We start from the raw sequence: 25,119 nt of genomic DNA on the forward strand, positions 1-25,119 counted from the left end.
GTGTAGGCATTTTACGAAAGATATTGACTTCCAACAGCAATGTTCTTGACTCTGAGGAACTGTCCTGAGTGGCAATAATGATGTAATAATGGATACACACACACACACACACACACACACACAATGATTTATTACTGGATATACACACACACATAATGATTTATTGCCTGACGGTCATCTGTCAGATAGCCGTTGTGGTTTGGATCAATGCAGTGTGTTCTCTATGTGAGTGGACCCTTCACTCACACTCTCTCTCTCACACACACACACACACACACACACACACACACACACACACACACACACACACACACACACACACACACACACACACACACACACACACACACACACACACACACACACACACACACACACCTGTCATGTTGCAGTACACCTGTGCGGGCCCCAGGGGACCACTCCCGTCTGGATCGATGGAGTAGAAGCCGGAGGAGCTGCCAATCAGCTTGTAGGCCTCACATGATGACTCGTAGATGGCTGGGTGAAGCAGAGAGCACACAGGAGTCAGTTGTGTTTTTATCCAATAACAAACACCCACACACTTCAACAGCTTTCTACTGGCTCAGTCCTCTGCACACACACACAACCAAAAATCTATCTTTATTTATGAACTGTTTATCAGTTATTGTTCTCATGTTTCAGACAAAATGGAAGTGTCAGCTTTTGGAGACACAGCGTGTTTTCCAATATGTTTTACAAATCCTCAACATGTCTGAGATACACAGTTTCAACCGGAGCTCGTGGTAATAGTGAGGTGTGTTCATTGTTACCACTGTAGGGAGGATTTGAACAGGGAGAGTGAACTGAATGTCTTTTGATGTATTTTCTTAGAGAACATGTAATGCTTTCACATTAACAGTAACTGATACTAATCAAAACTGACCGCCGCCAGTTACTATAGCTTATTGTTCTTGCACAGCACATTATGCAGTTTACAGATTTGGTTAAAAAAAATGTAATCAAAAAATCTGTCCCCTGGTTTAGTTTTTGATGTTTCCACCTGACCCTCTAAAATAAGAACCCTACACAAAGGCTTTTGAATATTCACTTGATGAAAACGGTTGCATTCTCTTGATAACTCTGTTTTGATGATCCATACTTAGACTAAATAGTTTGTTTGTAATTTCAAATAATACATTTCCATTATAATGCATTAAGAAAAGCCTAACACCAAGGCTTTTAGGATGAGGACTGACACAGTGGTATGCTATTGTATTCTTTAGTTTATGTAACCGCACAAAGTCATTAAGAATGTAATCCTACTTAGCTTCTGAAGTGATGACTGCTTAGGTTACTGCTGTAGGTAGTAAGCTGGGGAGCTATAGGCTAATACTTTGCAGCTTATAGGGGAAACAATATTGTTAATCCATTCCTCACACTTGTGTTTTTATCTTGTATTGAACGGCTACATAAGACACAATACTCAACATGTTACAAACATATTATCATATTAGTACAGCGTCTATGAGTTATTGCAAGTTTCAGATAGCCAAGTTTGAGCTGCAGATGTACAGTTGACTTTATGGGTTTTGGAGAAAGTTGATCACGATTGTGTTCATAACAAAATCTAATTCTAATCAGTGGGTCTAAATCTGTCATGTTCCCCGCTGACTTGCAAAGGCAACTGTGTCTGTCTGCTGCATACAAACAAGAAATCAGTATTCTGCAGCAGGGGAATTTCACACAGAGTTCCCAACAGCCGTCACACATGGCAGGTGTCAGAAAGAGATGACACCATCATGAAAAAATCCCTCATGAATCTAAATTCGGCAAGTCTGGGCTATATATCTGTCTATATACTGTATATGGATACACCCTGGCGAAAAATCTCCCTCATGTATCTAAAGTCAGCAAGTATAGAGCTATTTGCTATATATCTATCTACTGTATATAAGGTCATGTCAGGTTGAGGACAAGTGAAGAAAAGCTACGAGCAAGAAGAGAGCTGAAGATGAGTGTGCATGTGTGTGTGTGTGTGTGTGTGTGTGTGTGTGTGTGTGTGTGTGTGTGTGTGTGTGTGTGTGTGTGTGTGTGTGTGTGTGTGTGTGTGTGTGTGCGTGGTTGTGTGTCTGAATCAAATGACACAGCTCAGTGGACCTAGAATCTCTCCGTGTTGGTGCAGAGGGTGTAATAGCAGGTCTGAGACCAGTTTGACAGAAAAGTAAAGTGAAGATGAACTGCTCACAGTTGTGACAAGTGGCTCCGGAGTATCCCGTTCCTGAACAGTCACAAGAGAAGGAGCCCCATGTCTGAGAGCAGCGGCCTCCGTGTTCACACAGGTTAGGAAGGCATCTGGACAGGAGATAACAAAGATGGTTTACAGCATATTTAACATAGACCTATACTGTATTTAAATTTTATTTTGTACAGGTTTGATAGATAGATAGATAGATAGATAGATAGATAGATAGATAGATAGATAGATAGATAGATAGATAGATAGATAGATAGATAGATAGATAGATAGATAGATAGATAGATAGATAGATAGATAGATAGATAGATAGATAGATAGATAGATAGAAGTTAAATTCCAGTTTTTAGGTTTTGTGTACTAACCATTTTCAATATTGATTATAATCAATTACAAAAGTTATCTTTAGAACGTGAGGATATAACACATTAAAAAAGGCCATGTTAGTTCAGCCTAACCAGCAGTTGAATTAAAACAATCGTTTTTAATTCAGAGGCAAATTAACACATTTAAAAAGCTGGAGCCAGAGAATTGATAATCAAAATAATTTGCTAACAGTTGCTAATTATGTGTGATGACATATCTTTTTTTTTCACTTTAAGCCTCTGCAATCAGTAGCAGAGGAAAACAAAAACACATTTCTTGGCAGCGAAACACGAGCTCATTCAAAACCTCTGAGGCTTTTCATATTAGGAAACCAGAGGAGACACTGCTTTTGTTCATTTCTGTGAAAACTGATCTTTTATTTATCAGGTAGACGAGACCCCAGTTCACTGCTCCCTTTAGTCTGGTGTTTATGCAATTAAGAACATCAGCCCTGGAACAAACCCAATAGACTCACTTTCCGGTAAAACAATTAAAATTAAAATCCAAACAGAATTTAAACGATGCTGTCTCACACTGTGCCCTTCTCCATATAAAAAGATGGATCAAATACACATTTCTATTTTATTTTTATTTTTTTAATATAGTTTTGTTTATTTTAGTAATTTTTCAACTTATATAGTATACACTTAGTCATAAGATAAACAATAAATAAACATTAAATTAATGCTTCCAGAGACTTCAAAGAAAGGAAGAAAAAAAGTGCCGGAATGTATATATATATATATTTATTGCATCAATCATGTAAATTAAATTCCTTCATGTTATAGCATTCATTGGATACGATAAGTGCCTGCATTGTACAGTGGCTATTAATCGTCATCAAAAAATAAAACAAATAAAAAATACATTAAAATGGTTTGTAACACTTCATAGCAAGATGTCATAGTTATTTTATGGAACAAACCCAATAGACTAATTTAATTCTTGTTCACGTTCCGGTAAAAAAATAATAAAAATCCAAATAGCTGTTGAATGATGCTGTCTGACACTGTGCCCTTGTCTGTATATACAAAATGGCTGACACGTCAAAGGTGTTTGTCTAAAAATAAAAGCATTACTGTCACCTTCAAGACTAAGAATGGCCGTTAATGGGATTTTGACACAATGAGTGCTTCACAGAACTTTCAAACCCTCTCTCTCTCCTGATTAATAGTCCCTTCCTAAAGCCTGCTTCAGTTTCACATAATTGCCGGCCTTTCAAGCGTGCATCTATAATTTCATACACTTTCCTCTCCCACCTATTAACTGCAGCGGAGCAGGGCTGCAGCCGCAACACGGATAAGGTTGCAGTCACTGCTTTAATTACAATCAAGCTATTTTCTGTTGTTGTTCATGTGTGCCCTTCCAAGTCATGGAATTACAGAAGCCGGCACAGTTAAGTGCACACTGACTGACCACAAATCCAGTCACAAGGTTTTAATTTCACACTAAGAAAACGCGATTAATTCTGCTAAAAACACATTTCCTTATACGCAAGGGGTCATTGAATTGGCCCCAGTAAGAGAAATTAAAGTTAACATTAATGCAATGTACAGCAGCCTCACGTCAAGTCTTGCAAATTGATTACAGCGGCTACTGTTTCGAAGACTTCAAAGAAAGAACGGCTAATAAAGTGAAAAGTGTGGGTCATTGTACCAAGTCACAAATTGTATTGGAGCTCTGCATACGTTTATTTTGTTTCTATGTACATTTATTGCATAACTTATGATTATTTGTATAATGTAAATCAGTTATAGAACAATTCCTATGCTGGCATTATACATTTCCTATTCATGATTATCGGAAACTAATCAACAAATAATACATCACACTCTTTTGTAACATTTCATAGTAAGATGTCATAGCTATATTTGTTGCTCGAACAGTAAACTAAAGTGGTGTTCTTCTCCATAATCAATACTGTTTATATTACCCATGAGTGATATGACATTTAATTCAAACACTGTCATTTTCAGTGACAAACCCACACAGAGCTATCAATCACTACAGCAGCTTTAGACAACTTCTCATCTCTATTTGCTCATGGGTTTGGTTCTATGACACATTCACTGTTGTGGTTCTGGCTCACTGTCCTTACCAACCTTGTTGCTATGCACCAAGGGTGAACTGCCCTAAGAGCTGCACTGCCAAGCAGAAAGTGTCCTGGGTACACAACATTGCCATATTCCTAAGCAAATAAGCCTTGTTGCCACAGGCAGTTATAGTGGTGCCCCCGGGCCAGGCCCAGCAGCAGACCTGGGTTCGATTCCAGCCCGCGGTCGCTCTCTGCATGTCACTCCCCTCTCTGCCCCATTTCACCTCTGTCTCTCTGCACTATCAATAAAGCATAACAATGCCCAAAAAATATCTTAAAAAAAAAATAAAAAAAAATAAAACTAAACAATATTGCCAAAGCATTATTGGCAATAGATTGACAATATGTCTACTCCGCTCACTCAATTAAACGTAAAAGGAGGGCAAATTTGGCTCAGCTGAAAATGTTGTGTACAAAACAGTATATAAATAGTGCAAATTATTTTGTGAAAAAAGTGCTAAAACAGGGCAGATTGCAGGTGCTAATTCCAGGCAAACCATAGCGCTGGCACGAGCCATTATTTGTGGATCTGGCCTTAAGTGTGGAAGATTAGTATGCAACTCAGCTGTTGAATAAGAAAACATCTCATTCTATCGTTGTGTCACTTCCTACAGTGCCCCCCCCCCCCCCCCCTCTCTGTCCACTGACATCACAGACTGACAGCGCTGTTGTGTTTGCACGTCCTCTGACAGCCAACAATCTGGACTAGAAAGCAGGTAGTATGAAACCTGACACATCTCCTCAGGGTGAATACAACGTAGGAGGGAGAAGAGAAAAACATATACAGTTTACACATGTTTGTCTCTTTCCATATAAACGTTCCCAGCCACATGCAGACATCCATTGAGCTGGTAGGTCCATACTGTCAATCCCCGTTCACAGAGCCCACAGCTGTGTGCAGTAATGAGGGATAGGGAGAGGGAGGGATGCAACACATAGGCCAGTATAGGGAGCAGCTTGTTAGCATAGTCCTCTAGCCTGGGAAGGTGTTGCTCACATTCTGCTGAGACTTAATTGGATGATCCTGTCAGCATGTTTGTCTCTATAGGACAAGATGTCAGGGACTTGCAGAGACAACACACAGCGCGCGCACACACACACACACACACACACACACACACACACACACACACACACAAACACACAAACACACACACACACACACATGCGGGCTCACAATCACACACACACTGCCATCGACAAATTAGCAATGTGAAGATGAAGAACTCCCTCCTGCTAACTTGGATAATGTCTAACAGATTTCCACGTCAGACACATTTTGACTGGTGGATGTCAACGTTCTCTGTAAGAACTGTCCACTAATTAAATAACAAGGTAAATCAGAACCCACTTTACCTGTCTCTTATATTGCAGGTGTCAAACTGAAGATCCTTGTAATTTCCCATCAGCCCTTGCTGCACATGGTTGATGTTGATTGGCTGGCTGTTGATGAAGAGGAGCCTCATACACCCCTGGAAGCCTGGAGTCAGGGACTGGCAGTCCGTGGTGGAACAGCCTGGATGGGAATGACACATGATGAGACCATTCACTTTACTATACAAGCTCTACACACAATCAAGGCATGTTAAGGGTACACTGCAGGGAGGAACATTGCTTTTTCAAGCACTGGTGAATTTTGTAGATTTTTGTCTATTTTGCTTCAATAACATGTCTTATTTTATACTAGTTAAATAAAAAGGTCCAACTTGTACATATAGGTGTTCATGTGACTTAAACACATGGCAATAATCCACACACCTCCAAAATAAAAGCTTCCTCTTGCTTCCAGCTGGTCCCACAGTTCGATGGTAGTGGCCGGTTCACTGTCCACAGTCAAAGTAATTTGTAGATTCTTTCCCTCCAGACTCACAGAATGCCACAAGCCGTCGTTGACCCGCTGACCTGCAGAAGAACATTTCACATTAAAAGCCTCAAATAGAACAAACTGTTAATAGCCTGTCGCACAGAAAGAGATATTTATTTGTCGGGTCCATTTCTCTGTAGACCCAGAGGCTGTGCAGACTTTCTCATGTGTGATATAGTCACAGTCAGTGGTTCAGTCAACAGCCACCATTAACTGTGTTACCATGGCAGCATGAAAAATACACAGAACAACCTAGAAACGTTAGCACTGTATTCATTTAACTTAAGGTTGGGATAAGTTAAAGGTGCAGTCAGCGATTATGGAGAACGCTTGCTGTGGAAATCACTCTTGGTCAAAATCTGTGAATATCTTCTCACAATTTGCTACCTGTCCGTACTGTGTGTGCCCTGAAGAAAAGCCTAGGCTCTGTAAACTGGTAGGCTATGTAAACAAAGAGGCCCACCGTAGATAGCCAAATGCCCGTCTACAGAGCCTAGGCTGTGTATTAACACTGCATTTTTTTCACAAGCACACACACAGTACGGAGAGGCAGCGGATCGTGAGGAGATATTCAATGATTTTGACAAAAAGGGGATTTTGACAACAAGCGTTCTCCAGGAATGCATAATCCGCCATTAGAGATAGACATCTGATGCTATTTTAATTTGAATGAGCTGCCAATGCTGCCTTCATATCCACAGATTTCTCCTCTCAGCGTGGTTCTTCAGTTTCCGCTCCACTGACGCACGAGACAGTCACAGGCCTTCAAGCTCCGAGCCTCAGAACTAAAAAAACTCTCTCTCCTGCGCTCAGTCACGTCAAAGAAAATCTTACTGCAGATTCTATAGTTTAGACGAAGATTAGATGGGAATTATGAGAGAAAAATCTGACGTCAATGTTTTTGTGTTTCTTAATATATTCTAAAAAATACAGCAGGTGCATCCCAAGTTAGAATTCAGCATCAACTACTGAATGTTATAATGTTATACTGTATACTGAGTGGGAAAATAATACTCTTTTTACTTCAGTTTTGTTGTGCCTTTTTATGCCCCTGTAAAATACTTTGAATTACCTTGTGTCTGAATTGTGCTATTAATACACCTGCCTTACCTGTCAGAGACATGACACCATTACCATGCAGGTGATATGCATGTCACCAAATCACCTTTAACCATTAGTGCCCCATATATAACCACTCTGATTCTCATTAGGTAAATTACCTGCCAGGTTGCTAAGAAATAAAATAAAAAAAAGAACTGCTAACATACAGTATTCTCATTATAAGTTGTGATATTTCAGCCAACTTTGTCCCCTCGAGCCATATTTCCCCTTTCTATTAAAACCTGTTCTGTCCTTGTTTCAAACAATAGACAGTTGACCCAATATTCTGATACCTGTGAAGAGAAATCCAACGGAATATCAGTAAACCCATTCAGTTAAAACATATAATAAATGTACAAAGCCAAAATCGTAATGAGCCAACTAAATTCCCAACTCATGTCACATAGCTGTGAGCTGTGCCCTCTCAACATGGCAGCTGTGAATGAAAGCTACTCTGCGTTCCAATTCCCATACTTCCATACTATTAACTATGCCAAAAAAGATTTAGAATGTCCCAATACATGCACATCAATTGTAGTATGCTGAAAATACATAAATGGCCCACTAACTCCAATAGCATTTTGGAGTATTTGTCTTTATTCTTGACATTTCTCAACATAATGAAAAAAAATCTTCCTTATCTGATTTTTTGTCTCTCCTGTGGCCCTCACACTCATCTGTACTTTAGTATGTAGTGTATTAAAGTATGTGATTTGGAACGCAGGGCTACTGAGCCAGCCACACCTCTCTCTCCTCACTACATTGGCCTGTTCCCAGACTACATTAGCATCCAGCCTGCTCTGTGCTGTGGCTTGGGACCAGACACTGGTCATGCAGAGTGAACACACTGGGACTTATTTTAGTTAGGAGTCTAACAATCACATGAACTCGTTCCAATGATGCCTTCGCTTACGGCACAAGCTTTTATCCCCAAAGACTGTGAATGCCACGGGCGCTTTGTCCTCCAGTCCATTGACTGTTTCATGGAATAAGAAGCAGTGTAGCCACGAGGGACACACACACACACACACACACACACACACACACACACACACACACACACACACACACACACACACACGCCAACACACACACACAAACTCTTGCACTTTCTATCTTTGTGAAGATGCTCATTTACTTAAGGACCTATGATACTTTTCGACTTTTATGACCTATAAACGTTGTTATAATGATTTATAGTCATGTTTAACCATACTAGAGTATCAAATAATTACGTACATGCATTTCGACGTATTCCCTGCTGACCGTCTGGGGTGGCTATGCAGAGCACTAAAAACTATGGCAGCCGGTCGAGCCGAACTTGGTCAAATTTCCGGGTTTTCTCTGTCACGCTCGGGTCGTTTCTGTCATGTCTCCATGCATGGTAATCCTGCCGCTCAGGCAAGCTCCGGCTGCAGGCCCCCACCTTCCTGGAAAATGTCCCGCCGCTGGAAGGAAGGTAACCAATCACAACGGAGTGGGGTTTGCAGCAGGGGGGGAGGGGCGGAGAAGCTCAAGGCAGTGTGTGGAGCAGACTGCTGTGCTCGCTAGGGTAAGAGGAAGAGTGTCCCGAAAATCTACATAGTTTTTTGTGATGTGATTCGTGTCAGGTTGCTCTATAGCAGTTTTTAACAAGAAATTAAGACCAGAAAAGTAGTATAATAGGATCTCTTTAAAGCTGGGTTATATGATTTCTGATTGGTCAAAGTTAACATGAGCTGTACACTTTGACCAATCAGAGCGAGGCTCCGATTCTCTGTTCCTATTGGCTGTTGGGACTGTCCATTCACTTTGGCACAACTTTGTTGGTGTAGAGCGTGTCAGGGAGGGACCATAGGGGAGGGACCAAAGAGAACAAGTGGAGCGGTTGAGGTATTTGGATTTGAATCTCTATCCCAACTGCCATTGTCTCCCCAAATCCTCCACCCCAGCTTTAATGCCTTCCTTAGCCCTTTCCCCTCACCGTAACCATCTGAACTAAATGCCTAACCCTAACCCTGACACTATACATAACCTAAACCTCATTCTAGCCTGAACCTTAAAATCTTAGCACTCAAAAGGGTTTTTGAAGAAGTGAGGGCAAGGCAAACTATTCTGCCTTTCCAAAAATGCCCTCACTCCGATGGTAAAAAGCTAAACGTGGTCCTCACAAAGATTCTTGTTCAAGTACACACAGACACACACAGACACACACACACACACACTCCACCTTTCAGCTCATATATACTGTATATCTCATCATCAACTTGCTGTTCGGCTGCTGGCCAAGCTTGAGGTGTCAAAGTGCTATCTAGGACACAGATCTTGTGTGTGTGTGACTGTTGCTGTTAAGAAAACATTTGCACATTTTTCTTCTGTCTGTCACTTTACCTATGAGCCCACTGCTGCCTCCAGGAAATACACATGCAGACTGGGCTCCAATACCCATACCTGCTATTTAGTAAGGTAGAAAATGTTTTAGGATGTCACAATACATGTGGTCAGATGCATGCTTAAAAATACACAACATCTGGACGTGATATTTAGTGTGGAAATCAGCAGCTTGTTTGGGCAATTCTGACCCATAATCCACTGCACACCGGAAGTGATGTCTCATCGACAGAGGCTGCGTATGAAAACAACCAGCAATGAGATGGATATAAAAGCAAGAGGCAAGATCAAGGTGTGATGTTATGATGAAATCAATAAGTAAAAGTGTGTCCCGATTGTAGCCTATTGCATGCACACTACATACTTGTTATGATCAGCTGTAGTACGTAGAATAGTAAAAAGAAAGTATATGATTTGGAACGCAGTAGTTGACAACCCCCAAAGTGGCCACATGCGAGAGGGGTGAATGATAACTGAAAAGGCTCATTTGAGATGTGGTTAGCCATTATAGACACAAATGTATCTCCCCTTTCAACACTGAGACAATGAGGGTTTTGCTTGTGTGAAAATGAGGCCCGTAGCGTGGGAGCAAATCATCCCTGGGATGAACAGAAGAAGATTGAGATCAATATTCTTTCCACATTAACGCTCTCATGCACTTAGCTCAAGTACACACTTTATCAAACAGGGGCCCAATTGCATTTCTCCTCCAGCTATTCTGCTTTCCATTTGTCAAACCAGAAAATAAAGAGTTTTTAAACAACGAGGGGATGTTTCTAATAAAAGTTGGAGATAGTGGGGAAGAACAGGACGTTACAGTTAGGAAATTTTGTCATGGTTTAAAATACAACTTTGCGGAGCCCTGCAGCATGCTTTAATGATTGCACTGAGGCACCTCTGCTGCGCCACGTTTTGACATTGCCGGGAGGCATGTGACACTGTTTTACCTTTGGAGGAGAGTGGAGAGAAAAGGTGCATATACTCTTTATTCTTTCTACTATAATCTGTGAAGTTGATTTACCTTTAATTAAAATGTAAGAAACATTTCTATTTTTTCTGGTTATTAACAGGGTTTGGAATATCTATAGAAATGCATGAATTTTGACTTCTAAAAAAGCGATTTCATGTAACCAATGATTATGGTAATGTTGCAGTTTGAAAAGGTACTGTTGCTCACTGTGGTTTAGCACTATCTATCAAAGAGGAGATTTCCAACAGCTCCAGGCAGCCAGCACTCTTTTCACACGGGGCTAGCATTACACTTTGATCCAAATTAAATTAAGGAATTTACAACACACACACACACACACACACACACACACACACACACACACACACACACACACACACCCCACCCTCCCAATGTCTGTGTTTGATGCGGCACAATCACACGGGGCGAATCTGCGTCTTACACACATTTGCAGACTAGATCCCAGGGATTATTGTTTTTTTTCTTTAATTGCTGCTAAGCAATGAATGTTGCTTAGCAGCTGGATGAGCCCTCCAATACATTTGCAACCAAGATGCTATCAGAGCTTTAAGCTCAATAACCATTTCAGCTGCAACCTCCAAAAATCCACCCAAGGAGGAGGAAAATGAAATATGAAAATAAGTAGATACAATTAATATACCTTATTACTGACAAGTCAATCCATATCAAACTTATTCCAGTCTACCTCTGTACTCTGTTAAGTTCATTTTCCGTCAAACTTTTACTTACTCTGGTTGTGTGTTATTTCAAAAGACAAGACGCCTGTAGGTCATACGCCTCGTGTGTTGCAGCTCTGAGGCAACTTGTGCAGATGGGTAATTTAATGCAGCCTGAGGTAAATGATATAAAAGGGAATACTGTCCCTTAGCTGTGGTTCTATCTTTATTTCCCTGAAGCCCACTGTCTGCTGAAAGCTCTGCCTTCCCTTAAAGAATCACCGTCGCCTGTGTTATCTTTGATAAGCAATCCAATATGGAGGATTGAATGATATGTTTCTCAGAATTATTCCACATTTTTTTTTAGTTTGTTTGGAAGACAGAGGTGATAAAAGTCAAAGTAAGTCAGATGAAATGACTTGAACTTGCTAACGTGTCCTGTCCCCACATTGTGTGTAAGGTCAGCACTGTCTTTTCTTTCATACTTTGTCTCTGTAAAAAGGTGAAGCAGACAAACAAGCAGCCAGGTGGAGTTGGTGCAGTCCAGATTGTGAACAAAGGGCATCTTGGGGTCAGCACGCTCCTGTGTATGTGTGTGTCTATAACGTTGCCCGCAAAGTCAGATGAAAAAAAAAAAACGGCCCATCTGTTTTCATGTCTAAGGTCAAGTTTAAGGTTAAAGCAGGTCTATGAATTTGGATTAAAGTTGCATTGCAGACCATGTGTATGTAAAGCCTTTGCTTGATTCCCACTCTTTCTTTCCTTAGAAGGTGTATTAATGAATGCAGAAAACAGCAGTTCACTGGGAGTCAGTGGTTCACTTAAAGAGGCCCTGTGGAGTTTTCTTGTCAACAAACAGAAGTTGTGTTTACATTCAGCGAGTGAGTCCTTGAGCTCTATAAGGAACGTGCTGAATGCATTTTCTCCCTAATAAAACATTTACAACGCTGACGTTTAAGGTATTCCATATCTAACATTGTTTACTTAATTGTTTTCTTGCCTGAGGTATCCTTCTTCACTGTCTTTGCTGATGCATTGCTGCATATTTAAGAAAAAAAACTTGGGATAGTGTGAAAACATTAGAAGGGCTGTGTAGCACCAAACAGGGGCCTACTCATAGAAAAACACCTCTATAGCACTAGTAGAGGCCAAACAGTATGTGGGAAACCATTGTTAACCTCCATTGCTAACCTCTCCTGTTCCCAGAATTGAGAGTGAAGAAAATCCTGCAATGTCCTTAAAACCATTCTGTAGTTATTCAATCCATGTATCCATTTTCTCTGTGTGTCCGGTGGACTCACCAGCGGAGACCTCTGACTTCTGCCTGCCCTCTCTGTGGAGGGTGAGACGCAGGCGGCTGTTGCTGATGTGCAGCGTCAGCCTCTGGGGCTGGGGCTCCAGCGTAACAAAGAGCAGCAGCCCGTCTGTGTTCCACGTCCTGAACTGGAGGCGCACAGAGAATCCCCCCTTGGCCCACGCTGAGGACGGCACAGACAGGAAGCTGCTGCTGGAGCTCAGGAAGGTGCAGGACACCAGCTGGGGCTGGGAGCACCAGTAGCTCACGTTGCCCTGGAGGACGACAGAACAAAAGAAAAATAATAAACACTTATATTTTTTTATCAAGTATTCTGTACATGTATGACATTGCCAGTTATTTCTTGTTGTCGATTACAGAAAATGAAAACAGAACACTCAACACAAGCAATAATGTTTTTAACAAAAAAAAAACAATTGCACACACGAGAAGGTCAAGTTGCCATGGAGGACAAAAAATATATATAAATGTATTTATATGAATTGTACCATGTATATTTATTGCTATATTTTTGTATAGGTATAAAGTACGCTCAACAGGATCAAAACTGTTCGTAACAAAAAATATATATATATCGGCTATTTAGAAAACTTCCACATAATTACATGCATCATCTGCTACATGTAAGGGCAATCTGGTCTCATGAATACATTAATTGTGATATGTCAGAAATTAAATGGCATATTGTGTGTGCACAAAAGCGGGACAGATGGTTAGAAGAAGCAAGAGCAAGACCGTGTCGTAACCCCAAGTGAATTAAATGTGACCTTTAATCAGTTAATGTGAATCATTCATCATCTATTGTCAACTGGTCATCAGCATTATGTTTGTCCTACTGTGGTTAAAATATGAATTCATAATAAGGGCCGTAGCATGTTAAAGTTTATGATAGTAAAACCTAATTCAATTAAAAACATTCAAAGCAATGGTTGGACATTTCATTTTTGGGTTGCACAGCTGATACTTAGATGAGAAATATACCACTGTCATGTTATCTATTTTTAACCAGGAGAATATTTCATAAGCTTATCATTAATACTGGAAACAGCTGGGACAACATCTAGTATGGCTCAGTCCAAAGCTTTCTAAATCAGCCTACCAGCTCCTCTAAAGCTCTCTAATTAAAAGGGGATATCTCAAACAACATAGAGTGTTAGTGAGCTTATGAGGTTTTTCCATTACATGACAGCGGCTCAACTGTACTTGTTTTTTTGGTTTTCCATAATGTTAAATAAGTACCTGGTACCAATTCCATCAAAGTTCCGAAGAAGTACCGTGTTCCCCTCTGTCTTTATGCTTAGCTAATACAACTGGCTTGCTGGTCGTAGCGTCCTATTTACCCTCCATGTATGAGAGTGGCATCAATCCTCATGTCACTTTTGGCAAATAAAGAATTTCCCATGATATTGAATAATAGTGATACGGTTCATATGGTCCAGAGGCTGTTTTAACTCCAAAGCAGAACTGTAGAAAAAGACCATATAGATCCAATCCAACATGGATCCGTGACATGCAGCCTATTTGCTCTAAACCAATATGGCTTTTGTACACATTACATTTCAGTGTAATTCCGTGCAGTTCAAAAGGTTTAGGTTTGGACGCGGTGGTGTCTGCTAAGGTCAGAGTCCTATCAGTGCCGGAGCCTCCAGGGCAGCAGCAGCAATCACGGCTCTTTGACTCTCAATGTGATTCTCTCCCTTCAACCTCAGACGCTCCCATTGAAACTCCATTACGGCTCTCATCATGACAGTCTCTTTCTCCACCTCTGTGATTCTGTTGTCAGTAAAGGCCTTTTTAATGCAGCAATCAGGTTTTAATGGCAGTGGGTGTCGACGGTGAGATGGGGCTTGTGGGTATATTCAAAGTCCAATCTGATTTTTGTGTGAAGTTGACTCTTCAAATGAATCCATTCACACACTTGGACTTAATGATATGCTGTAGTTAGGCTCACAATGGATGGTGTGATTGTTTGTGGCAGTATTATCTCCTGAGCAGAATACCTTAAACCTGACCAGTCAAATGTGGTCACAAATCAACACGGAGAAAACATTTGAAACCTCACACCAAGCACAGGGGAAACTACATTTTATCATGACACTAGGGGCACTGCTCTGAGGGTCGGTCAGTCCACCATTTTTGTTTCTGACAGTAACATCTTAACGAGTGCTAGGCATCCATTCACAGCACCCATATGATGAATCTTAATGACTTTGATAAACCTGACTTTTTAACCACGGCCATCATCAGGTTAACATGTTCAAATGAGAGAATTACTGCAAAGCTATTTATGTTTGCAGCAGCAGCAGTTGTACGAGCTAATCAGCTAATTCTAGCTAAAAGGCTAAACAAAGAAGCCAAACATAATAAACATCATTTGAATATTTTCCTGCAGCTAGATGATTTCCTAAACTGAGTTGACCACCTCAGTTAAAGGAGCATGTGTATGCCTCTCCAGTGAGCGCTGTAGCTCTATACTAAACCACAGAATAATACTGAAATTCAATAAATGCAATTCAGTATGCTTGCCCACTGTCCCTCTCTTTAAATAACATTGGATCAATTTCGGTCCCTACCACATACTTGGATTTTCTGTACGAGGGATTATAATCTTTCATCTCCAAGTGTTTAAACACTGCAGTAAATATTATGTTCTGCAAAGACAGTCAGAGCCCACCTCAAGTTCAATAGCCTATCATGGACATACCATCCAAAAAGTTGCTGTTAAGTAAAAAAAACAAAACTTAATATACAAATGCAAAATATTAGTTTGAAGTACTTGACAGCAAACAATCAGATCAATTTGAATGCAGGTAAAAGCAGCTGACTTACAAAAATAAACATGTTGTCTGATATGCTGACACTGAACCTTGCAACTTACCACGCTGTGTATCTGTGGCTTGCGTCTCTTGGCCAGGTCTATGATGTTGATCCCGTTGTAGTAAAGGTTCTCCACACAGCCGTGGAAGTTCTTCCTCACAAAGGTTCCGGGTTTACCAGGAAGTGGGATGCCTCCGAAACTCAGCTGTGAAGAAACAGAAGAGGTAGAAGCCCTTAGCACCAGAGACAGACATTAATCCCATTTAAACAAGAACAAACATGTATATGTATGAGTTCTATTTTCACACCAGTTACCGCATGACCATCTGAGCCAGTGATTCAGCCTCATGAACAACACCCACTCACCACATTCAAACATACACAGTACAGCCCCTGTATATAGACAGTATGTGCACTTATATCACTGTATGTATTATCACTGCACAATTAAACACCTGAAATGCATCACACCAACCTGGCCTCGGTGTCAACTGGTTAAATATTTATATTTACATATTTTTAATAACTTTTATACCTTTTTAAATTTCAACTTATTCTTAATTTGTTTTGTTTTATAAAAGATGCACTGCATATGAGAGCTTCTATCTCAATTGTGTTATACTTTGTGCAATGAAAGTAAAGAGAGATTCTGATTTATACAATAATACAACACATCTTTATTCTACAACAGTTTGGGTCACAGTGGTCTATAGAAGAATGGCATTTCCAATATTGGTATGGAAGAGCCTGCACACAGAGCCCTGACCTCAGCCTTATCAAACCCCCTGGGGAGGGATCTGAACCCCTGACTGTGAGCCAGACCTTATCATTCCATCAGTGTTGGACCTCACTAAGTCTCTGCTCTGGCTGGATGGAGCAAACCCCTGCAGCATCGCTCCAAAAGCCTTTTGACAGCCGGCCCAGAAGAGCTGAGGCTGTTACAGCAGCAAACGAATGACCATCATGGAATTACATTATGGTGCATTACAGGTTGGACATGTTGGTATATTGTTAAGGAGTCCACATGCATGTTGGTGTAAGCATGTTTGTTGTATTTTAAGAAGAGACACTGCAGGAAAAAACATTGTTTTATCAAGCACTGGTCAGTTTTTGCTATTTTGCTTCCGTAACATGGCTTCTTTCAAACTTGTAAATACGATGTCCGAAATATACATAAATATGTGTCTTTGACTAATCCTTGTCAGTTTGCGTCTATATATTTCTCCTATGCAACCATCTTTATTGGTCATAATCTAAAAAAAAAAAAATCCCAATACTCAACTCAAAAATCTCAACTTCTAAAGCACTGCCATCAACAAAACTTCCATAATCAAGTGCTAGAATATTTTGTTCAGCTTTTGCTAGATAGCTGGGTAGTTAATCTAAGCTCCTTGAGTTGTTTGAAAACAGTGAGTCAGAATGATTAATTCTGAAGGGGAAACCATGTAAAAAGACTGTTATTTATGCACTTAATGGCTACATCAATTATTTAATGTTAAAAGACGAAGCTGAGTTTTTGGTTTTTTGAAATACTGATAAAAAGCCATCCTTTAAACCCTTTATGCACAGAATATTGCTTTTAGAGCCAATTTGAGCCATCCACCTCTGTGGAGGAATATAGAGCTTGACAGCCCTACCATGCTTAGTTACCGTTGCTAAACTAGGACTGGCCGACCACTGTGTGTGGGAGTGAGAGTGTTCAATCAATTCACTGGTCTCTGAATTGCTGTAAAAAGGCAAATCTCCTAATCTCCTGTTAACATATGGTTTCAATGTGTTGTTAATGTGTCATGGCTTAAAGCAAAATGGACACATTTCCACAGCAGACAATGTAGTGTCACACAGTGTTAGATGCTGTGCAAAGGTCAACACCCAGGTTGACAGCCCTCTTGGCAGTTAGTCCTTTGAGTACAGACATACACACACACACACACACACACACACACACACACACACACACACACACACACACACACACACACACACACACACACATACACACACACACACACACACACACACACACCCACACACACACACACACACACACACACACACACACACACACACACACACACACACACACACACACACACACACATACACACACTAGACTGTTTAACACATAGCTCCAAGGCTTATTACTCACTTCACAGCTCATTGTTGTGTAATAGGTGATAAGGTTGTCTGGCCATCAAAAGGTAAACCCACCATACAATAGCATTTCCAAAGCTGCATTTGCTATATAATTTAATTCATCCAATGGCTTCACCTCACCTCTTCTTCTCACCCCTTTTCAAACATGTAAACCAAGTGTTGGACAGTTCATTTCCATTGGTGTATTTCATTGTTTGTAAATATGACTTTATGTCTGTCCTCTGGTTTGATCATTTTCATTAATTGTTTTTATGTTCCTTTATTTTCTTAACTTGTTTAGAAATAAACACATGTTCATCTCAATTTAATTCCAGTTCAGTGTCCTCACCTCGTAGTCCACCTCCAGCGAGTGTCCTTCTCCTTTGGTCTGGAAGTGTTGTGTGTGGGAGTCCACAGTGAAGTTAACCTGCTTGTTGAAACGTTCTATTTGAACAGAGTGCCAGTGCTGGTCGTCAAGCAGGCTGCCCACGGTTACGGCAACGCGCTCACTGCTGCTGCTGCTGCTGAACCTCGGTCTGCTGTCGTCTGGACAAACACAGAGAAATAAAGAGTGAGAAGCTTCACCTCTTCAACACTTCTTTTTACTGGGAGTTTGTCCCTCAGTCGATGCTAAGGGTCTAAGGGCAGAGGGTGTCATACTGTGTGTACATACAGACTGTGAAGCCCACTGAGACAAAAGGGCTAGCTGTGATACTGGTCTTTACAAATAAAACTGATTTGATTTGACAGTGAACCAGTAAACTGTGTGAAGGCAGAAAGAGAAAAGCCATCTCCCCGATGATATGAAGGTAAGTTCTGCTTTTAACGGTTTTTCGCATTAATTTGTCAACCAAAAAAATATATATACCCAATAAATTGTCATTTATCCACATACAATGTCAATGATTTTCTGATTAAAATGTTAAAGGTGACTATTTCCCTATTATTTGACTTGAACACAATTTTTTTTTTTACTTTTCTTCTAACACATTAGAAAACAGAAGTGTAGGTTTGTGTATGTGGTGAATACTCAGTGTACCCAGGTTGAGGTAGAGGTCCAGTCTGCCCCTGTGCAGCTCCAGAGTGATGTAATCCCCTCTCTGTCCCTCTCCGTGCAGTAGAACGCCCTCGGCCTGATGGCTCCTGAACCGCAGAGAAATCACGTCTTTCACCGTCGACATGGACTTCTGGTTGAACCGATACAGCAAGGAGCTTCTGCCGTCAAAGTCTGCCACATAGGACTCTGGAAGGAAAGCAGAATAAACAATGAACACAGTGCTATAAATGAATTAGAAGATGCTTTACCTGCTTGGCAATATTGCACTTTTTAAGATGTACTTACTATAGTGTTGTATATTCCATATAGTGCATTGACTGAACAAGTAATGGTTGAAAGTCAAAATTGGACAAAACCAGAAAAAATATATAAATGTATGAATATTATATTTAATATTGTCAGTCAATACAAATCTTTATTAATACAAATTAAGTGTACTTAGCGCACAATTTTTTTGAGGACTTTCATGTTTTTAACTTTAATTAACGACATGTTTTTGAATTAACAAATATGTTTTGCATGTTACAGGCTGAAATTGTGTATTGTGATTAATGGTTGCTGGAGTGGTTGGTTTAATCTTATAAGAATTCCTAATTTAATGAAATCCAAACAATCAATACAAATAAAATAAATTGTGTGTAATTACACTGAGAAGAGGCACAAAGAAACAAGACCAGGACAATAAATAGACACTAATTATATGAAATGATAAAGAGAAAATTGGTTTCGATCTGATATCAAGAAATACCACGGCACAAATGATAATGTATCATTATGTGGGAGGGAGGAAACATGTCAAGATGCATTATCTAAATACATCATCAAGAAAAGGATTTAAATTTCCAACAAATCACTTGCTAAACAAACACAGCATTTTCATTTAATTGTTCATAACTCAAAACCAGATTAAGTATCAGTGGTATCGACACTATTGGGATTGATCCGCCCGCCCATAGCGACATCAGATTCAAGGCATAACAAAGCCACTGGCAGCAACAATAACTATCAAATTCAATCAAATGAACTGCAATAACCCCTTTGGTATTATTGCTATCAAAACAAACAATTTAACATGTAATGTAGTGTCAGTAACAGTTGGCACAGTCTGTCCACAGTGGAGATAACTGTGCAGGTTAATCAGTCTTAGTACAGTGTGTGGTGAGACGTGCAGCTGTTGCAACATGTTGTTACTGTTTGAAAGTGGCGTGGCGTTGTGTGGTGTCACTGCTGGGAGCCCGGCTGTTAGACTTCATATGGGGGAGAAGAATTATGAGGAAGGGTCTGTTTGGTTCCGCTAATGGCACAAAGGCTGGACCAATATGGTAAGAATCTTGATTCTGATTATTTTTGATGAATATTGAGATCACAATTTTTTAGCAATACATACATTGACTTTGTAAACATCACGCATTTAGTTACGTTTTCTGAAAGATATTGGAAAAGCAGCTGTCTTTTTAACAGTAGATTTTGAGTTTAAATATAGACTATGAAAATAAACCATGAACAAACTCAAATGCCTGATAAAGCTTGGTAAAAACATTATCTTGTAAAAGTGGACTATCTTATTTTCGTCATTTTTGAAGTATGAATTATACTTGCTATTTAAAATTCACTGAATTGCACAGCCCTAAATGACATCCAAACCAGCTACCACCCTGTGAGTTTGGACAGAATGCCAATCTGTATTACTCTCTCCCTGAGCGAAGACATGTTATGGAAGCTAAATAGCCAAAAATCGGAAAATTGACCAGTGCTTGAAAAAAAAACAATGTTTTTGCCTGCAGTGTCTCACCTTGAACGAGCTGCATAGCAATTTAACACAACATGCATCTCTCACTCAGTCTGTTCTGGTAGATCAGTAGTGTCATTTAAGTCACTCATCATTTATATTGTAATTAACTTGGTATTTAGTAGTTGATACACGTAGGCAGACCCGTGGATCTGGCACCATATTGACCAATGTACCAGCAAAGACTATATTAGGGCCACTTTAGTTTTATACCTGATTATCCAGCATTAACACACCTCACTACTGTGTGGTTGCTATGGGCATAGAAAGTGATCACGGTGAGATATTCAGCCTGTGTTGTAAGGTGCATTAATCCACTGGCTCATCTAGTTAGTACTGCTTAACAATGCGTGGGAGAGGCGTGTCAGTGAATTCCCATTCCATGTAATTTATTGATGATTGCTCCACATATTGATGTTGAAGCATGTCTTTTTGTATCATGTACGATACCAGTCACATACGCCCAGGATGATTCTGCATCTCAATACAATTATAAATATGGAATAATGTTAATCAGTCATATGGTATGAAATGTTATTAGCATGTTATCCTGAGATAATGAAGTAGTCAAGTTGTGCCAACCTGAAAACACAATGAATACAATTTAAATTGGTGAGATTTTAATATGAACCACATTTCATTTTAATGAGACAAGGAGATGATTAAATATTGATAAACAAGTAAACAAAATTATATTTTAGAAATAAATGATTATGAGTGTGTAAGCATTGTATCAACATCAATATTAACAAACTGTTCTACATTGGGCACATTTTCTAATTATCTTCTTCCACTGTGTGCCTTTGTGAGTCATTATAGTTCTAAGCAGCAGATTCATTAAGACAATAAGCTCCAATCAACACATAGCTGCTACAGAGTCAACAACGCTATAACGGTATTAACACATGTGTAATCTAATAAAGACCCGCCAGAAATCTAGGAAAAAAACAACGAAAAATAGTCTAAAAAAGTACCGACATTTTGAAAATTATTCTATAACTGCAAATCATATTTACCCACGGGTATAAATAAATTAACTTGAACTAGAATTGTTTGTTTTGTATGTTTTTTTTTTCAGTATGCATACGACTAGCATTTTGAACATACATTGTCTTCACCCTGCATGCTCAAAATAACATCTCCTTTCATAGTGCAACGATGACACCAATGCTGATTGTGCTAGCGCCTCGCTAACTGCATCCCAAAAGCCGTCTCATATTGTGTTCCAACACCAGTGTGCCTATAGATTCTACACCCATGCTGTGTTGTTTTTTGACTCATTAGTTCAACGCTATCTGAAGGATCAAACCGAGTGTTACAACCACATGAAGAGAACACTGCTCATTAGAGCTGTACCTGTGAAGCCGGGGAAATGAATGAACAAATCCTTCTAGGAGGTGACATTGCAGAGGTGGATGAATAGGTTGACTGTGTTCAGAGAATAGTATTAACCCTCATCCTACCGTCACATTTTACATGGAACACTGACTGGGGTTGCTAGAGACCCATAAGCATAGAAATACTGGAAGAAACAAATCAACAGATCATTATCATTTGAGAATAGCTAAAGTTCAAATGTGTTTTTGCGTAACTTCTGTCGCCCCCGTTTGGAATTCTGTCAGCGCATCTTCATGAGGTGTGATCGCGCTTTGATTTTTCACCTTCTGCTGTACGTCCAGGTTTTTCAGCAGTAGAATCAAAACCTGAAGCATATCTTGGGCGCTTCTAGGGAATTCCCTGAGCTCCTGTGCTACTGTTGTGGTGCGACACCAGTTTGTAAACGCTGCCATATGTTAGAAAAATAAACTCTGATTTTAATGATATTATGCCCCCCCCTCTTTAATTGGCATTTACCAATATATAATCATTTAAACAAGTGTATATTCTTCACATTTTACTCTAATAAAGCTCTCCTTCCAGTCTGGGTGCTTGGGACCAATAGTAAGACACTAAGCCATAAAACTGAAGCTGATCTCCCAGAGATAAGATACATTCCTAAGTTAGAACAAAGACTTGGTAACTTCTCAGGGCCGGGGGAGGAAAGCATCCATGGTCTCTGGTTTCGGTCAGAGAACAAGAGGACAGACTCTGAGATCTGCCTGACAACAAGATCCAACCAATCAGAAGACATGTTAAACAATATAATACTGTCATGTGGGGAAAATCGTCTCTTCTTCCTGCTTTCCTGTCCTGTCAACATGCCCTGTCAATTTACTCAAATAAATACTGAGGCTGAGATCCCGGATTTTTACACATTTCTCCATGGTCTTTTTTCCTTCATAAATAGGCATTTTTACACGTACCTTTCACATACTTAGAAATACAGAGAGTTTTGTGTAGATGATCGGCTTAATCACCTTCGTCTCATCTCATTTGGTGATGGTTTGAATATCAAAAACATTCAGTAATATGAAAGAGTTACGCACTAAAGCTTTAACTGCAGGGCGTGTGTGTGTGTTACTCACTGTAGGAGCAGCCGTACACCTCCACTCTGAGGCCCATCCAGCCGCTGGGGTTCCAGTCCAGAGGGACAAACCTCAGGAAGCGCGTCCTCACCGGATGGGACAGCTTGTTCTGGACAACAGACTCTGAATTCACATTCCCCGCAAATCTCTGAAGGAAACAAACAAGGGACAAAGAATAAGATTATAACGATGGCCGTGTGATGGTAAGTTTAAGTTTGAGTTTGTTTGTCACATACACAATTGCACAGGACAATGTGCAGTGACATGCTTATGTACCTGTCCTGCTGTACACAATTAATGACGGAGACAACAGGATAAACTAACAGTGACAGAAACATAACCATATCAATGATGCAACTAACAAATACACAAGTTCAACTATATAAAGTGTAAGACTCAACTAATGGTTGGTTTTGGTGGGCTAAGTGACATTCTCAGTCTCATAGATATAAAGCAGGTGACCAAAGCTTCCACTGAGAGAGAACATCTGACCTCCAGATCTGAAATGAATAGTTTCATCAGGGAGTCGGAATAAAATGCTTCTTCTAAGCTGAATACTTGAAATATAAGCAGAATTTAAAAAAAAACATCAAAAATCCTTGAATAGCACAATACAGGCAACAACAAAGTGCTGTCGAGGCAAACCCAAGGGCAGCGTCTTCTCCCCTGGCCCTGGAACATACTATTTGATGTTAAGTGATAAGAATCATTGGTGCGGTGTGGAAATATGAGAATATCCGTTCAAACAAAACAAAAAAAATCTCCGGTGAGGTAGCTAGTGGTGAAATAAGGGGGGGGGCTCTCTTGTATTGTATTTCCTCCCCTGTGGAGCTAAGAACAAAACAACCTCAGAGTACAACTGTGAGATGTCATTCTTCTCTTCCTTTTCCAGCCCTCTTCCACTTTCACTCGCTCCCAGACAAAGCCAGGGGACATAAAAAGAAAGAAAACTGAGAGAGTGAAAGAGAGAGAGTGAGAGATGGAGACAGCGTACAGAGACAAACAACCTCTCCTCTCAAATGACTGATTACCAGCGTCTTCATAACCCATTCTAGGCAGGTGACACATCAAATCAATAAGTAGCCGTACTATCAGGAGCCCGAAAAAATACATCATTGACAGAGGAGCTCCGGGCTTTTGTAAATAGTTCAACACAGCCGGACAGGGGCCAATAACTCAGACTCTCCACAACACAACAGTAACACAATGACCACAGGCACAGAATGGCCGACCCACGCTTCCAATGCCTTTTAAGACCCTGCAAAAAAAAAAAAAAGCCCAAGCTTCATTAAACTGCACCAGGATGCTAGCTGCCTCTTGGTAGATAATCAAAGCAACGGTTGCCACTGTTAAGGTTGTTATTATGGTGATTTATGGCATCGTTTAAGCTGTTTCAAGCAATTTACCGAGCGGAGAATCTTAAAACACGTCCGAGTTTGGCTTATTTACACATGCATCGTAATTCACATATGCACACGGAGCGGATTAACAAATGATACAAGGGCTCGCACTGTTTGGTCAGCGCCAATGTATCACTTTGGTGCTGTGAACAGAACAGCTTTTAGAGCAAATGAAATAAGAGGAATGGTTGCCTCTGTGACATACACATTCATGGAGATATTTAGTGTTTGAATGGGAATCAGGCTGATGGAAAAATGCTACTAGGCAAGATATACAGGGCCAGGGCCATAACATTGTTATTTTCAGTCGCTACTGCAGTATAAGACTAGTTTGATTGATTTGCATTCAAAAGCTGTAATTGAAAGACCCTGAACTTGTGATTTGAAGCTTACGGCTTGTAGCTATTAATAACATTTGAATTAAATAACATTTTAAGATAAGCAACACTCACATTTAATGTTTTGAATAAAGAGGAGCCCCT

At 40.1% G+C, this 25,119-nt stretch overlaps 1 protein-coding gene across 1 annotated transcript in view; it reads right to left on the reverse strand.

The window, feature by feature from the left end:
- The window catches only part of LOC307259041 (contactin-associated protein-like 5), a gene marked incomplete at both ends in the record, with an annotated part of 84,159 nt that overhangs the window by 31,426 nt on the left and 27,614 nt on the right, over positions 1–25,119 (reverse strand). The window contains 9 exons of the mRNA XM_080038764.1: positions 379–498; positions 2,207–2,313; positions 6,033–6,192; positions 6,435–6,578; positions 12,960–13,227; positions 15,852–15,995; positions 18,276–18,472; positions 18,966–19,169; positions 23,238–23,385. Coding sequence (XP_079894890.1) covers positions 379–498; positions 2,207–2,313; positions 6,033–6,192; positions 6,435–6,578; positions 12,960–13,227; positions 15,852–15,995; positions 18,276–18,472; positions 18,966–19,169; positions 23,238–23,385 — 1,492 coding nt within the window. The remainder of the gene's footprint in view (positions 1–378; positions 499–2,206; positions 2,314–6,032; positions 6,193–6,434; positions 6,579–12,959; positions 13,228–15,851; positions 15,996–18,275; positions 18,473–18,965; positions 19,170–23,237; positions 23,386–25,119) is intronic.

Source organism: Ammodytes marinus (genome assembly GCF_949987685.1).
Source record: "Ammodytes marinus genome assembly, chromosome: 12".
Taxonomy (NCBI): Eukaryota; Metazoa; Chordata; class Actinopteri; order Uranoscopiformes; family Ammodytidae; genus Ammodytes; species Ammodytes marinus.